The sequence below is a fragment of the Spermophilus citellus genome, assembly GCF_964194105.1.
Source record: "Spermophilus citellus genome assembly, chromosome: 2".
In the NCBI taxonomy this organism is placed as follows: domain Eukaryota; kingdom Metazoa; phylum Chordata; class Mammalia; order Rodentia; family Sciuridae; genus Spermophilus; species Spermophilus citellus.
Window position 1 is genome coordinate 197,634,699 of NC_138183.1, and position 18,381 is coordinate 197,653,079.

Consider the following 18,381-nt stretch of genomic DNA (forward strand, 5'->3'; position numbering starts at 1 on the left):
AATTCAATTAATGAAATAATGAAGAGCTGCAGGAAAGATTTTAGGGCGGAATAGCAGAGAACTTGCAATATTATAAGGCAGCCATTGAAGATTTCCAGGTCACTTTCAAGTGCTATCATCTCTCAAAAATCAAAAATCAAGCAAATATTATTGAGATTGATCCAACATCAAAATGGACTTTGCAGATGCAATTAAAATTTTACACCTTAAGATCGGATTTTTTTTCTTTTGGATGATTTAGATGGACATAATTTAGTCACATAAGTCAGGTAACAGCACAGAGTTTTTAAGGCTAGAGCCATGACAATGCAGCAGATCAGTCAGAGATTCAAAGCATGAGAGGCACTCATTCCATCATTACCTGAAGGACTCAACTGGAAAGCATGAGAAGTAATGTGGGCAAGTCACAGCTGAATCCCTAGCAAAGGAATGGAAGCCTCAGTCTACAAGGATAGGGAACAGACATGAACCAAGTTTCAAAGCACATTTTCCCCTAAAGATCTGACCTACAAAAACTCTAAGAGATCTTTGTTGTTTTAAGCTGCTAAACAGGTGATTGTTTCTTAGGACAACAGTAGGAAACAAATACATTTAGCCTTAGGCTGGAAGAATAAGAAGGTAAAGAACAAAGAAGAGTCATTCCTTAAAGACAGGACAATACAAATGCAGGGATCAACCTTGAAAGAGAATTACGGAGGAGGAGGATGGGAGGCAGAAGACAGGTATTCTAAGACTTCAGAGTCAGAAATTTGTTGACATTGACCTATGAGGGCAATGAATAGTGATAATGGTGCAGTGATCATTTCTGATATCATTTCCTAAAAAGACTGGCTTAACAGTCTAGCTAGTTGCAATGAGCATGCTCAGAAAGGTCCCATGCCTTGCTTAATACTCTTCTATCATTGTCATGAAACTCTTAATTATTTTTTCTTTGAACATGCATTTTTGTAAGATAAGTCTGATAGTACAATGTTGTGAATATACATCCAACATCAGTATTTGCCTCATCATTCACATCAATTTCTCACTATGCCTCATGGGCACAGAATTACGGTTGATCTACCATGAGTGAGAATTTAAGAAGGCCAGGATAGAAAAGGGAGACAAAGAAAGAAGATAGAAAGTAAGAGATCACAATAGAGAATATAATATGTAGATAAGATATTTCATTTCCATATTCTTTATCAAGGTACTGGAAAATTTCCCTGTTTCCTTTCCTCATTTATCAACTAATTATTATCTTTCTCTCCCTCAACAGATTGCCACAGATCAAATCCCTAGAGAAGGCTACCTGAGTTTTCACATCTGAGCATCACAGAGAGAAGCAATAAATAACCTCACTTACCAAGATCTTTGACCAGAGGAAGCTGGAATATGGAGATGAACTGAAAATATATAATGAGCTCAGAGATCCAAGAACACGGATTACACATTCAGACCCTTCACTGTCTAATAACACATCTATCTGAACCCACAAAGGGATATAGCTCTCACTCGCCCAATCAAAACTCCAGCCTAAGTCATTGCAGGACTATACTCTGCCACACACCTTCACAAGGAGACTGTACATCTCTTTCTCAGAGCTCCAAACACAGCCTGTTCCACCTGCAAGTGCATGTCTTTGATCCACGTAAGTTCTTGAAATAAGATCCCCCAACAGCTGTGTTCAGTAAATAAACTCAGATTTAGTTTATTAATTGAAGTATAGGACTGACAGTAGGACCTGCTCTTATTCAATCTTTCTGGTCCTCACACCCATAGATTTTGAGAGTACTTTCCAACACCCATTTGAAATCTTCCATGGATGGAAAGAATAAGCCAAGAAGATAAAATGCACTGACTTCAGCTCTCCTCTGAGTATCTTTCCACTAGTGTCAGAGGTAAGTATCAAGGCTAAACCCAGAATCATCTGGTGTCAAATTGAGAATCTGATGCAAGTTGGAAGGGGCTTTCTACTTCTCTTTACTTATTTGATGTTTAGATAATGAGTAAAACTATTGCATTTTTAAATGGAAAGAAATCGGTTTCTTTGGAAGCATTATGAATTCAAGTGTTGGTCATACTAATGGATTGTAGGGAAAGATGAAAACACAAAACTCCGAAGCTAGAGATATAAGACATAATTTCAGTTCCACAACTAACATGCCTGAATCTAAATTATATCAGTTCAAATCTCTGGACTTTTGGTCTTCCCACTGGTAAGAACTGTAGAATGATATTTTCACACTATTGACTATTCATTGTTAGGAAATAAAGATTATTTTTTAAAGGGAGGGGAATTATTTGGGGAATCCCAACATTTAATCCCATAAATATAAATCATTGCTCAACTTCTTATGAAGGAGTTAAGCAAGATGAAATCTTTCTCAATTTGGAGATAGCAAAGTCACAAAAATGTTGAATTTTTCCAATGAGACTTGGTAAACAAAAAAGCTCAAAATGACTATAGAATCATGCCCTTTGTAATTAGAAAGCTATAGAGAAGAAAGAAATTTGTTCAAGGTGACACAACAATTCTTGATATAGAATCTGGACTCAAATTTGGGTTTCATGGCATAATTCTGAAGGCCCTTTTAAGTACAAAATATGGTTAAGGAGACTATATGCAATATAGCCAAAATAGAGCCCTACTCCTGAATGTCTTTGTGGATATCAGATCTAGAAAACCTACTTTCTCCCTCCAGGATGTAGCACTCTCGGCTGTCCCTCACATCCTGAAATTACACTAGTAAGTTTGCAGGATGAGCTAACTCTGACATAGATGTGTGTATTATCTCCACAGAAAGCAGAGCTGATTTATCTCACTTTTTCTTTTTCTTTTCCTACAGAAATGCTCATATCACTAAAGTACTAAATTAGGAGGTATATAATCATATCAAGATCATCTACCTTCTTACTAGGCACTTTAGGTGAAATATAAAAGTAAGTCTTTGGGCATATAACTGGGAAGATAGATTCAAACAGGAAAAAATGATTAATGCATCATTACATTTTTGCCAAAAAGAAAAGGGCATGTATGTTAGGACTCAGAGTGAAATACTTTTCAGATGCTTGAACAAGTAAAAAAAACAAAACAAAACATTTTTCACAGTCTAAAAATGACATCATTTCATGTGAATCAACCACATGCCTGTTGTTCCAGGGTAGACATACCATCAACCCTTGGAAGGAACCCTGGATTTGCCAGAAGGATGTCAGCCTCCAACATCAGTGATAACAGTCTCCCAGACACTCTCTTCCTGACAGGAATCCCAGGGCTGGAGTTTGCCCATATCTGGATTGCAATTCCATTCTGTGCCATGTACCTGGTAGCACTGCTTGGCAATGCTGCCATCATCCTGGTCATTGTGATGGAGAGTGCCCTGCATGCTCCCATGTACCTCTTCCTTTGTCTTCTCTCACTCACTGACCTGGCTCTCAGCTCCACCACAGTGCCCAAAATGCTGGCCATTTTGTGGCTCCATGCAGGTGAGATTTCCTTTGCTGGATGCCTGGCCCAGATGTTTTTTGTCCATTCTATCTATGCTCTGGAGTCCTCTGTTCTCCTGGCCATGGCCTTTGATCGATATGTGGCTATTTGCAACCCACTGAGATACACAACCATTCTCAACCATATTGTCATAGGCAGAATTAGCATTGTTGGTATATTCCGGAGTGTAGCTATTGTCTCCCCTTTCATTTTCCTGCTGAGGCGACTGCCCTACTGTGGCCACCATGTCATGGCTCATACATACTGTGAGCATATGGGCATCGCTCGGCTGGCCTGTGCCAACATCACTGTCAATATTGTCTATGGGCTAACTGTAGCTCTGCTGGCCATGGGTCTGGATTCTATCCTCATTGCCATCTCCTATGGCTTTATCCTCCATGCTGTCTTTCGTCTGCCATCCCGTGATGCCCAGCACAAGGCTCTGAGTACCTGTGGCTCCCACCTTGGTGTCATCCTCGTTTTCTACATCCCTGCCTTCTTCTCCTTCCTCACTCACCGCTTTGGTCACAACCGAGTTCCCAAGCATGTGCACATCTTTCTGGCGAATCTCTATGTGCTGGTGCCTCCTGTACTCAATCCCATTATCTATGGAGCTAGAACCAAGGAGATTCGGAGTCGACTTCTAAGATTGCTTTACTTGAGGAAAATCTCAATATGATTTCCAAACAGAAGAGATAAGGAAGATAATTGGAAATGAGAAAAATAAATCGGTAGGATCACTTTCCAGATTCATTTGCAAGAATGAGTATCTATGATTTGACAAGACTAAGTTTAATTGTCTGGAAGCTCTGGGAGGAACAGGATGAGCCAGATGACATGGAGGTACTGTTTATCACATTGAACATGTTGCATACCCACTGTTCCTCGATGAACTCAGAATAGCCCAGAAAGATGATCATATTTTCACTGCTGTCTCGAAAGTTGCTATGAACTACTAAGGAGCAAGTCAGTCCCTGATCATAAGAGGAGACAGTTTCATGAGAATAACTTCCTGCATGAGTTCAAAGGCAAAGAAAAAGGTGTTTAGAATGAATTTGAAGCAGAATTCTACTCCTTTGGTTGAAGTTCAGGGCATAGAATGTGAATTTAAAATGCCAAGGTTTGAATCCTGGCTCCTCTTCTTATCACATTTGTGACCTTAAGCATGGCATTAAATGTCTCTGTGCCTCAGTTTGACCCCCTGATGTGTGGGAATAATGATAGCATCTAACTCTTCATGTTATGGTAAGGAATACATAAGAAAATAAATGTACTGAACTTAAGAAAATGCCTTACTGTAAATTGTTCAATAAACAAAGAAAAAAAAGAGAGAAAAAAAAGTCATGTAACCTTTCTGAAGCAATTTATTTAACTTTTCTAACACCTTAATTTTTGTCTCAGCTCACAGATTATGTGGTAACCATATTATAGAATAACTCTGTCATATTTAAACAGTGCTTAAAATATTGTCAGTGCTAAATGGACCCACAATTTCACCCTTTCTTCCTTCTGTCCCCTTTGCCATTTCTTTCAGTTATGAAGCCATCCTTTCTTCAGGGTTCTGGGGAGCTGGTTTTGAATCCATGTCGTCCTCCTCCTCCTCCTCCTCCTCCTCCTCCTCCTCCTTCTTTAGTATGGGGAATTGAACTCAAGGATGTTTTTAACCACTGAGCTCTGTTCTTAGCCCTTTTTATATTCTATTTTGAGATGGAATCTTGCTAAGTTGCCAAGACTGGTTTTGAACTTGTGATCCTGGTGTCTCAGCCTTCCAAGCTCCTGGGATTACAAGAGTGCACCACCACACCATATTCTTTTTTAATAGTTCAACAGTATTTTAGTAATCTCAGTTCTAAAATAGAAAAATCTACCAATATCCCTGCCAAATGTTCAACATGATGAATGTTGTTTTCATTTTAAATTAATACCCTGCAAATTCAGAGAAACTAATAGTCTGTCCACTCCTTTGATGTAGACAATAACTCATACATTTTTCTAGTCCTATGAAATATTCATCCATATGACTACAAGCTTCAATCTCATCTACCTTACCTACCAGCTGCATGGATTGAGCATCATATCTAACTTCTCCAGTCCCAGTACAGTGCTCACTATAGAGTCTGAGACAAAGAAAGCACTCAATACAGACTGGAGAAGTCAATAGTACTTGATGAATAATCCTTAAATATACAAAAGCATACTCTATTTCATTATATATACTGACTTAATCTGCAGCATTTATCTATTTGCTAATTTGTTAATTTTTATTCTAATTATACTACTACAAATAGCAGTTGTAGTAGTATAGAACAACTGTGACATTCACATAATTAAAAATTACTCTATCAATATTATAAAAAATATTTTATAGATCATACTGGTGTGTGTCATATTCTTTGTTGAATTAACAAACAAAATGGCATCTGCATTATGCCACTGTAGTGAGTAGTGAAAACATGTCTTGCATAGGTGCCTGAAATATAGTAGAAATTTAGTGATTTTATTCCTATTTATTTACATTATATTGATACTGTTCAGATGGAGGCACAGCCATTAAACTGGAATGAGCTAGGGAAAGTAGGAAAAGTAAGTGGAGGAAAAAATAATTACCATGTCCACTGGTGAGACAAGAAGAAAAGTGTCAGCTCTGGCTGCAGGGAGCTCCAAGACCAGGAATAGAGGCAAATCCTTGCACAAAGAGTTGTCCTGGGCCAGGGCCAGTCATGTCTTGGCACAGAGAAACCCAAAGGAGAAAGTTCAGATGTGTGGAGCTCTGAGTGAGATTAGAAGAGGAAGAGGGACAGGACAATGGCTCAGGAAGGAGGAAGCAGAGGGAATACTAAGAGAGCTTGAGGCAGCCTGCTGAGACTCAAATTCTAGGGAGCTTCAAAATCTAGGCCCACTTCAGAGATATGGTCAGCCTTTAGAAGTTTTATGACTCAATCTTTATTGAAGCACATAATGGATCAGTCTCAATCACTTGTAATTGTAGTCCAAAGTAACATGAAGCTGGTGTTTATTTAGAGAAGGCAAAAGTTCTCAAAGTGACACTTTTCTGACTACCATAACCCAGTATTCACTTAACTCTTCCTTAAAAAAGAGTAGCATATTGTTATCTGAGGACTTAATAGAAATTCAACTTTTGAGAATAGACAAAGGTCACCAGTTTTAGAGCATGTTCCAGTGACTCAGCCTGTTGTCTGTGAACTGATCCTGCCAGGGCCTTAAGTAGCCAGCCCTTCTCCTGAGTCTCCCAGCAGGGCAGCAATGCTCACATCCTCCTTGGAGGCTCAGCTCCTTAGAACTCCCAAGTCACCCTCAGTTGTGTGTGTGTGTGTAATTTTACTTTAAACATAAAATGCATGTACTATAGATAGATATAAAATATATCTTGCCAAATATCACTGACAGAAACGATAATAAAATTTTTGTTAATCCGTTCAAATAATATTCTAGAGAAATGTATAAATATTTAACAGTAATGTGCTATGTTAATATTTCTATCCAACCAAAATCTCACTCAAAAGACTATTTGGTAGTATTAAAAATGGTGATTGAGAGGCAAAGACTGAATAAAACAGAAGTAGAGTTGTTTGAATTTAGCGTGCAATTGCCTATAATAATAGGAGAAATAGCTCATTTCTGTCCCAAGTTTTATGATGGTGGCCAAAGAGTCCTTCACAATATTGTGAACAATATGATTTTTAAGAAATGAAAAATCATTTTCCTCTTATTTTAGTTAGGATGCATATGATCTTACAGACTAAGAAAATATACAGAAAATAAATTGCTTTATTTTTATGTAGGACATTTTTTTTTCATTTTACCATTTTGAAATCTACTCTTGATAACATTAAATGTTTTTTATTACACTCCTTATATGAAGAATCATATTGAGAGATTTCTGAAAAATAACTTCTTTAATTCTATGTAGATTATTCTTTTTTCAGTATTGATTAGTTGTATTCATAACTTCTAGTATTCACACCTTTTTTGTCATTAGTGTATGTAGTGTACATGATTTTATCACATTAAGATTTTTTTCTATATAGTTCATAAGGATTATATTTACCTTTTATATACCTTCCCAACATTATTGTTTAATAAATATAGCATATTTATTATTTATATATTATATATTATTTAATAAATATATCAAATAATTTTTAATAAAAATAGTAATAATCTCTTTCTTGAACCCTTTGGAGGAAAGTTAGGGGAAAAACTGTGTATTATACTGCTTATCTGTGAGTGGCAGTAATATTGTTTAATAATTTTCATATCTTCCTTAATTATCACATATTTCTAAATGTTTATATTTTATTATTTTTCCAAAACATCAATTTAGAAAGATTTAAATTATTTACAGAAAATTCTATCAGAATATTTAAAATATCTCCACACTCCAATATTTGTGATGTCAATATTTTATTTTCCATTGGAATCCATGTTCCAAAGTTCATTTGTTTTGCAGTCTTCTTAAAGGGTCAGTTTATAGATTGCTTTCTCTCTTTCACATTAACAATGATTTACTTCCTTTAGTGTCTTCCATCATTTTACAAAATTATTTTTTTAATGTCTTAAATTGAATGTTTTATTTTTTTAACTTTCTTTTTTTTTTTTTTTTTTGAGACATAAAAACAGCCCCAAGTGATACCAGACCATAGATTTGGAAGAATACATCATTTTTTTCATATGTTTTGCTAAACATCAATCTACTTTATTATCTTCTTCTTTGTTAGATACACACATAAGTATATTTTGAAGTATAATATAAACTTTACCAAGTATTAATATTACTTTACTAGATCATTTAATATAATTTATTAACAATTACATTTGTCTTCAATTCATTGCATGTGGTATATAAAATAAAGAGTGGTAAGCAGTATTTATTGTGTGAGTATGTGTGTGTGTGTGCATGCGTGCATGTGCACACATATTATTTTAACATATCTTAGACATAAATTTGAGAGGGAAACCTCCTTCCCCAATATGAAAGTATTTCTATAATAATAAACAGTTTGCTGTGATAGTTCACCTTAAGAATAGTAGCAAGATATTGGGACACAATCAAGGACTGAGAATGAGAATGTTTAATTTTGGATGTAAAAAAAGAGAAAATGAGCAAAAACTCCTCACTAAATTCTGGCACATATAAACATGGCCAAAACAAAGCAGTTAACTTGAGGGCTGGGTTTGTGCCTCAGTGATAGAGTGCTCACCTAGCACTTCCAGGCACTGGCTTCAGTCCTCAGCACCACATAAAATAAAGGTATTTTGTCCAACTATAATTTTTAAAAACTATATTAAAAAAAAAACCCAACAGTTAACTTGCTGCTGTCTTACAAATATGGACCGTTACTCTATATATAGTCTCAAGTTAACTGTTTTGGCCTAAGTTTACATGTGCCAGAATCTAGTGAAGAATTTTTGCTCCATTTTTTCTTTTTAAATCCAAAAATATACATTCTCATTCTCAGTCCTTAATTTTGTCTCAGGCTATCATGAAACTCTAAATTATTTGAGTCTTGCTAAACTGATATCGGGTAAAATAGGAGGCTGTGTCCCAAAGTCAAGATTAATAGAAGGACTAAGATAACTAGAACATATTTAAAAAATGCAAATCCATTTGCTTGGGGTTCAGTCCAATTAATTACTATGAACTCAGGAAGTGGGACCATCTTCAGAAAGTAGTGATTGGAAGAAGAGGGTAATGTCCAGGTCCATAAGTATGGCTGATCATCAATCTTCTGAATACCACAGAGAGGTCTTGTGCCACTCCAAAGAACTAATCTCCAGGTCTGATCAGCTCTGCTAGGAAAACATGACTTTGCTGCTTCAGTGACAGTTGAGCTGGATGAGAAGTGCTCTCCTCCCAGCCATGGTTTTACAAAGCAGTAATTAACAGCTGGCCACAGAAAGTTGATCTTCTGAGTGAGGTTAGGTACAGCAAGAGCAGTCCTCATGAGGAGAATATCCACTACTCTTTTATCAACTGAACACATTTACTCCTTCTGCCAGAAATATTGATGACTGTCCTTGAAACAATCCCAGTTGTAAAATAGTATGGACAATTTTATTGGGGGAGTGGTAGTAATTCTGGAAGTAAAGTACATTCCTTTTCTACCCCCAAAGAAGTTGATACACTACAGCAAATATGATTTTAACAATTTGAACAAATATAAATTATCTCAGAGAGAAAAATGTTCATTTAACCAGTCTCTAAATATGGTACTGTTCCATATTTGTAAGGCAGCAGCAAAAGAGAGTATATGTTTTTATAGATGCTAGAAATATCTTTTATTGTTACACAAGTGATCAACCTTCCCATCTGCATGCTTTTGATGTGACTTCTCAAATATGTAGTTGAGACAAATTTGAACTTTTTCAAAAGCCTAAAAAATAATGGACTCAGAAATATCTCTCTAATTTCAGATACAGATCCTTAAATGGTAGAATATAAAGAGCTATTTAAAAGAAAGGAGGAGGAGGAGGAGGAGGAGGAGAAGGGAGATATCAATTGTCAACATGACTGAGGGATGTGATTCATCTTTGTCCCTGATATTCTTTAATTTTTGCTCATAACTGTGTATAAGTTAGTTTCTTTCCATTTTTGTCCCAATATATAAATCATGAAGATCTTCCAAGATCACTGGGAGGATGGCCTGGAGGGGAAGGGAGTGGCAAAGTAGTTCTCTCAGTGTCTTTGCTGTTACTTTACCTCTGTAGTAGTGCAAACAGCACCTGCCCCTGAGTAGCACCCATCTCTGAGGCCACCTGAGTCTTTGGTTGTAAGGGTTGTTTTGCCCACTCCTGGTTCCAGCCTAGAACCCTACAGATTGCTTCCAAGTTGTGCCCTCAGCCTGAGAAATGTGTTGAATTGTTGTAGCACTTCCTGTGTCTGCTTCTTCTGAGTTCTTCTCCCACACCATCAGAGCTTTCTTTGCCCCTTGCCTGTACACTTATTTTTGCATGCAGTTTCCTTCAAACTTAAGCTCTATCCTATTGGAAGAGCTCATTTGCTGGACATTTCTGAGATTTCCAGTGCTTAGGACCATGATCCTCTCATATCTATGAGCTCTTAAACTCTGTAAGGATTGTTCCATTCTCACCAATCAGTCTCAAAACGGTGTACCCAGTGTTCTGTTGGGATTCAGTCCTTCCAAATAGGAATTCCTATTACTGAGTTTTGTTGAAGATGTCACTTTTGGTTCTAATTTTGTGTGATTTTTATCTCTTGTTGCTTAATTTGGGAATCAAGAAGGGTATTTTGAAAATTCAAGTGCATTCTTCTCTTAAATTTAGAATTTGTTCATGTTACAAAGTCCATATGACTTTGTGATTCAAGAATTATTTCTTGCGAAGAAATAAAGGTAAATGAATATCAATGAAAAATTAACCTTTTGCCCCAATTCTACTTTTCTCAATTGCTCTCAGGTTGAGTTTTGTCATGGTCTGTCCACTGCCCAGTGAAAACCTCACAGCACTGAGCTCATTTCTGCCAAGGGTCCACCAGCCTATGTGGTCTGGGATGTTTCCTTAACATGGATTTCAGCACATTCTTCCCTTTCCGTGGCTGCTAGTCCCTTGAACTTCCTGACATTCTTCAGTGGCTCCCCTGTCTGCTCCAGCATGTGCTGAAATCTCTGGAGTGAGCTGCTTCAACCTAGGACAGAAGCCCATTTTTCCAGGCAAGCTGCACTGCCACCTAGTGGATTTGTATTCCACTGATCACCCAACAACTGTGGCTTTCCATTTAGTGTGCTATTTAGCTCCCCAGAGAAAACTGAAACTTCCTTCTACTCATGCAGGAGAGATGACAGCATATGCCTCTTTTAAAAGATATTTTTCATGCTTAAAACTTCTAAATTTCAAAATTAATGTGTCTCATTTTACTTAGTAAATGAGAAAAGAATGTGTATTCCATTTTATAGGATGCAGAAATATTCATATTTCAAAATTTATACTTCTTTTAAAAGTCCCTCTGTACAAATAATTTTTAAGATTAAAGATATTCAAGACTACTATTCTCTTAACAATTCATCGGTGACCCTTATGGACTCAAGTCACATGTTCCCCAATTATAACATGGTATATATGTATACCTCTATTTTAAAATATTTTATTAGTTCATTAGTTGCATATAATATAGTAATTCATTTTGATATAATCATCTGTGTATGCAATATAATTTGCTACATTTAAGTCCCCAATACTTCTACTTTCCCTTCACGCTATTCCTGATTCCCATCCTTGACTGACTTTCTTCTATTTATTTTTTGTTTTATAATTATCCAAAAAAGTGAAATTCACTGTTATATATGTATAGGTATATATCATACTCTGTTTATACCATTATTTTTAGATTTATTTGAAAATATAGAGGTTAATACTATAATATTATAAAAGGTTAGAATTAAAGACCCTTTTCCATTAAAAAATGTATTTGTGAAACTTACAAGAATTAATTACAACATAGAGCAGCCTGAAGCTTTGAGGTATTGCCTGTAATGGAAACATAATATAGTTTATGGCCAGGTAATATCAGACACCCTATTATCCTTCCATGTTTAGAAGGAAATTGGCAATCTCCAAAGAATTAGTCTGATAAACCCAAACACAGATAATAGAAAGAATCTCCAGTATGCATGGATTTTCTAGAACTATTTCCCCAATCAGAGCTTGGGTATAAAAAACATCTTGTGTAGCCTCTTGCGAATCTCCTTAGTTTTGATGGAATAGATAATTGTATTGAGCATTGGAGGCACAAAGAGATAGACCAAGGACATGAACTTGTGCACATACTCAGGGGCACGCTTCCCAAGTCGATGAACCATTGATACACTAACCATGGGCACATAGAAGATGAGCACAGCACAGATGTGTGATACACATGTGTTAAGTGTCCTGAGCCTCTCTTCCTTGGAGGCAATGGCCAGCACAGAGTGCAAAATGAGCACATAGGAGAGAAGGATGAGCACTAAATCTACACTAAAGGTAGAGATGACAACAAACAGGCCATATATGTTGTTGATGGTGGTATCTCCACAGGGCAAGCGGATCATGTCAGGATGCAAGCAGAAGGGGTGGATCAGGACATTGGCCCTGCAGAAGGGCAGCCTCTTCAGGAGGAAGGGAGATGGAAAGACCATGCAAAAGCTGCGGATGATGATGGATATGCCTATGTAGGCTACACGGGCATCAGTGAGCACTGAGGAATAGCGCAAGGGGTTACAGATGGCCACATAGCGGTCAAAACTCATGGCCAGCAGGATCCCAGATTCTGTCCAGGAGAAAAAATGGATGAAGAACATTTGGGCCAGGCAGGTATCAAAAGCAGTCTCTGGAGCATGAAAACACATAGAAGCCAGGACAGTGGGCAGAGTAGAAAAGGACACCCCCAGGTCAGTGACAGACAGAAGGGACAGGAAGTAGTACATTGGCTGGTGCAAGCTCTGCTCCTCCTTGATGATGAAGAGAATCAGGGTGTTGCCTAGGATGGAGACAGCATAAAGCAGCAGGAGGAGGGCGGCCAGCCAGTGCTCCAGGCTTTCCAACTCTGGGAAGCCCATGAGTGTGAAGCTGGTGGTACTTGAGAGGTTAGTCCCCAAACTTCTCATCGTAGTCTCTGAATGCCTTTGAGGGAAATACAACCATAGTGAATTGAGGACACATGGTGGAAAAAGTAACAATCAGAATCAACTAGTGTCTTAGAGAAAAAGGGACAATGACATGTAGATTCCAATACCATGGACTGTGGGAAAGCCAGAAAGAAGCAAATTGCATTTCAGACCTCTACTCTCTGCAGTATCCCTATGTCTGCCATGGGTTCCAGCTTTTTCTCCAAAGAAATCCTTAGTCTCTTTTTTGAACATTGTCCCTGCTCTCCCTGTGTCTGTACTCTTTACACGGGATCTAATCTTTCCCTAACAATGGAGAATGACTTTTTCTTTCTACTTGTTCCTAGCTATCAGACTCTTCAGTAAATGAGGCACAATGCCTCTTAATACTCTGCACCTAATGACTCCTGCTCTTTCTTCCATCTTCTCAGCTGCCTCTCCCTTCCTGCCTGCACACCACCATCACTCCAGGACCTCATCTTCTCTTCGTTGCTTGAGCCTCCCACTCATCCACCGAGTCCATCACCTCATACCCTTCCACTGCTCATTGCTCCTGGTGTTTCTGATCTATGTCACCACATGTTCTTTCTCTCTGTTCAGATCAAAGATTATCAAATTGTAATCTATGTTAGATTTACTTGAGTAGGTTTTTTATTGGTTCTTCTTACACATACATAACGGCAGACATTCTATGCTTGTATAATTACACCAAGCATAGAATGTCTGTGCTTGGTATAATTATACAAGCATAGAATGTCTCTTACTCTAGTTACCATCCCATTCTTATGAATGTGCATATGGTGGGATTCACTGTGTTGTTATCATATATGTGCATGAGGAAATTATGTCAGATTCATTCTACTGTCTTTCCTTTTCCTACCCACCTCCATTTTCCATTGTCTAATCTACTGAACTTGCATTCTTTTCCTCACTCTGCCTCCCTTATTTTGTGTAAGCTTCCTCATACCAGAGAAAACATTTGACCTTTAGTTTTCAGGGTCTGGCTTATTTCACTTAGCATAATAGTCTCCAGATCCATATATTTGCTGGCAATTATCACAAATCATTCTTCTTTATGGCTGAGTGATACTCCATTGTGTATAGATACCACATTTTCTTTATCCTTTCATCTACTGAATGGCTTATAGGTTGGATCCGAAATTTTGTTACTTAAAACCTCTTTCCTCATATCATACCCATACCAATTATATGTTTATGTGTGTTGTTCTCTTCAGTCTCCCAAACAATTCCAATAGGAAGCTAAAGTTGTTCTTCATCACTAAAGATCAATTTTCACAACTACAATCAAAGGAAAGAACAGCAATAGCAACCTTATTTTCTTTTTGTATCCCCCTAGTAATCACCCATTTTTATGCTGTCTCTCAGAATTAATATTCTCAAGTTATTTTCAACTTATAATGTACATCTATTTATTCATCTGTGTGTCAATGATCCCAAATGTATGATTCTAGTTCAGGCATTTATTCTAGCTATTAATTCATGCATCAATTCTCAATAAATTGTGAGAGTTTACTGTACATTGGTGTCTCAAACATAAAATAGACAATATTTAACTCATTGCTGTCATACTTAATCATCTTCAATATTTATCATCTCATAATTTTCTTACCGATCTATCTACCGAGTCCATGTTATAAAAAAAACAAACAAACATGTTAGGCATGCTTGATCTCTCTCACCCACTCCTACAGAGAAATCTAATCAATCTCTTGTCTCTTTTATAATACATACTTAAACCTAGCTTCTCATCTCCATCTCACTTCCAATGGAAACTTGTCCCTCTGCATCATTAAAACAGGATATTGGCAGAGCCTTCCTTCTTGACCCCATGGCTTAAAACCAAACCCCTCTCTCAAATCGATTCTGCACAAAGTAGCCAAGTTACTTGTTTACAAATAATAAATTAAATGATGCTACAGCCCTGCTGAAAACTTTTCAGTGGCTTTACTTACCTTTTGAAGTAAATATTCAAATAACAACCTAAATCAGTACCATTGCTAACAGCAGGAGCAGCAGCCTCAGAGCCAGGAACTCATTACCTGCCAACTTTCCTAATCAGACACCAATGGCTACAGGTAGAGTATGAGTGAAGTAATAGAAGTAAAATTCAGAAAACACATTCTCTAAAATCAGTTTCTTCTTCAACTCTTTGCACTACAGGGTGTTTATGAATTTGATAATAAGAATGAGGCTTCTGAGTATCGTGGTGAGGAAAGACCTGAATGAAGTTCCTTCCTTACCTCCACAGGGTGGCTCTTGTGAATGGTAGAAGATATGTAGCTAAGGTACTCAACAAGGGGAGACACACCAAGGACTCCACGTACTGTGTACACAGCCCTGCACAGAACCCCACTGCTCTGAGCTCTATAAAGCCACCTCTTAAGGGTCCCCTGAGTCTGATAAATCCAGGGCAAAAAGAAGTGGCTGGGGCTCCAGGGAGTAGGAAATATCTTGAGTGGATGATTCTTCTGTGCCCTGTCATTTCTCCCCCTTAGGTGTTTCAAAGAAATTAAGAGTCAAACTGGTTTATCCTAAAGTGATCAACATTATTCAACTCTTCATCTTCAAGAGCTGAAGGCCCAGACAGAATTTATTCAGTAAATCAACAACAGAGCTAGTTTGAATCTCCTACCCATGGATTCTCACTGATTCCCAGATTATGGATCTTTTCATTCACCATGGCACAACTCAAATAGATTTCAAGAAGTAAAATCACTTAACCATACAAAATCTCACCATCTTGAGTCAGCAGATGGGGTGGCCATGTTGCTTTGCCTGGAATGCACTAGTTTTAGCACTGAACATCTCACACCAGGGGAAAATCCTCAGACTAGGTACACTGCAACAATTTGTCACCTTATAATCTGACCTACATCGAAACCCAGCTCCTTCATTAAGAGCATTATTAGTAAAATTGTTTGACATGTTCAAATTTCAAACTCTTCAGTTTTAAATAAAATACCAGTTCTACATGTATGGGCAAATGTGATTCAACATCACATAAAAAAGTACTTATGAAACAAAATCTATTGCAAAGACTTGCTAACTGTTCATGTGTCAGAGAGCAACTTGAATAAAATATAAGAAGTCCTTTTGGCTTTCAGGGCTTTCAATTGCCAGACTTATTTTCCAAATACTAATTTAAGGATCATAAAATTAGAATAGCGTGCACAATGTTGTTTAACATCCATACTTGGAATGGAGAAATGGAAACAGAAAGGTTTTAAAGCTTATTGATGTGCACAGGAAAAGCATTCACAGAGTCAGAATTTAATCATAATTATCCTGTTGCAGACCATAGTTATCCCCACTATCCATGCTATCTCTTATCACAAGGACTGTAGAATGAATAGGAGAAAGACAGATTATACTGAGTATCAACCAAGTGCCTGGGTAGGAGCAAACCTTATGAATTTCTTTCATTGCATCTGAATTATATACTGATTATTCAATAGGCAAGATGAGTAAAAACATTAGAATATAAAGACAATGTATACCCTTTATATCTTAGATTGTACCTAACATTAGTATTTTTTAAAACATCAAAGTTTCCCTTGCAGGAAGTCTAAAAACATTTTTGAGTTTCTTTCCACTTGTTCTAGAGTTTAATTTTTAAATGTTTTAAAATTTATATGGAGAAAAACTGAAGCTATTCGGCACTTAGTGCCTCTAAAGGCTTTCATTAGTGTCTGCTTGTAGGTTCTGTGTTTGCATTGTTGTGTGTGTGAATGGTTGTAAATGTGTGTATGAAGGTTGGGGAGGGCAAGGAAGTGGCTCCAATTACTTGGAAATGAAACAAAACAAGTCTTTCTTCTTAAATTAATTAGCATACATCACCAGAGGTCATAGAAGAGATTATAAAGAAACCCTTATAAAAATATCATGATTCTGAAATATTTAAGGTTTGAATCATTTAGTCATACTACAAAGATAGGATATGCAGAACAGTAACCATTGACTGACAACCTGCTACATGACATAAGTTGACTAGAATCTTCACATACATTATTTAATATTCATACAAACCTTAAATCAGGATTTCTACCTGCCCTTTATTGATAAAATTCCTGAGATTCAAGAGATTATAAAAACTTCCATAAGATAAAATCATTGGTAAATCAAGATTCTGATCCATGATGAGAAACCATGGCAGTGCACTGATACCACAGACGGACACACTCACACACACCACACACACACACACACCAATCACCAATTAGAAGAGAGAACCCCATTGAAGGCAGTATGGGACACAGCAGTGTTCAAGAGAAACCTTCTCTCCACTCCCACAGTAATCAGCACATCAAGAAAAACAAATAGTATCATGCATTGATTTGCTTCAGAGTTGAGCTTTAGGGTGTTATAAATAAAAACCACTTTAAAGGGAGAAACTTGGAGTAATTTGGAAGTTTAGTGTGGATTGAGAACTGAAGGATGAATCAGAAATGGCCAAGGGAGAAAGGTGAGAACCCAGTAAATTAATGTTGGACTTATAAACTCTACTTGCAGAAATATTATTATGCCTTCTCAATTCCATCTCCTGGGTGTCTTCCTGTTAGTAACTGACTCTTTTGAAGTCTCACAGTTCCTCTCTAGACCATCACATCAACATTTCAACCTTGGGTTATAACAACAGCGTCTTGACTCATTTCCCCCACACTACTTAGCCCTCTTCTGATCCATTTTGCACACATTGAAGAAATACTAAATTAAATTCAGTCACATTTTTTCTATTTCCATTATGATAATTTCCAAGCTCCAGTGTCACCTATAGGGCATTGTGACATGGCCCCTGCATTCCTTTCCAAATTCATGTTGATTTTTTTTCCCTCTTGATCTTTCTGTTACAGCCATATGACTATTTTCAGGTCCTTGAATGTGCAAGGTCCACTGCTACCTGAAGGCCTTCCCCAATGTTGTTCTGGCACCTTGGTAGCTTTTCTTTGTTCTGTCATTTCATCTGATAGATATTGGCCTCAGAGTACCATCTTGCAAAATGATCCACACTTTGGACCTCACTTGACTTTTCACTTTAATGAAACTAGTTCCCTTGTTTGGGCTTCACAAATCCTCAGCTTAACCATTATTGCCCTATGGAGGATTCTCCTCACTCTCTGGCCTAGGTGATGTTATACTGATAGACACTGATCAAGACTGTGCACCAAATTTCTAGTCTTTTGTAGAATGGTGATTGATGGAGTTAGTGAAAATGATAAATTATTTAATGTCTCTCCACTACCTTAATATGTAAACTTTATCAAAGGTGGTTTT

General features: G+C 37.3%; 2 protein-coding genes across 2 annotated transcripts; one reads left to right on the forward strand and one right to left on the reverse strand.

Moving 5' to 3' along the window:
• Positions 1 to 3,191: 3,191 nt before the first annotated feature.
• Positions 3,192 to 4,148, forward strand: LOC308642057 (olfactory receptor 52D1; the record flags this gene model as incomplete). The annotated part of the gene is made up of 1 exon (XM_081280659.1): positions 3,192 to 4,148. One exon carries the CDS (start codon positions 3,192 to 3,194, stop codon positions 4,146 to 4,148), a length of 957 nt encoding a protein of 318 aa, XP_081136785.1.
• Positions 4,149 to 12,144: 7,996 nt separating this feature from the next.
• Positions 12,145 to 13,089, reverse strand: LOC308642096 (olfactory receptor 51I2-like; the record flags this gene model as incomplete). Its single annotated transcript, XM_081280695.1, has 1 exon — positions 12,145 to 13,089. One exon carries the CDS (start codon positions 13,087 to 13,089, stop codon positions 12,145 to 12,147), a length of 945 nt encoding a protein of 314 aa, XP_081136821.1.
• Between the last annotated feature and the right edge of the window lie 5,292 nt (positions 13,090 to 18,381).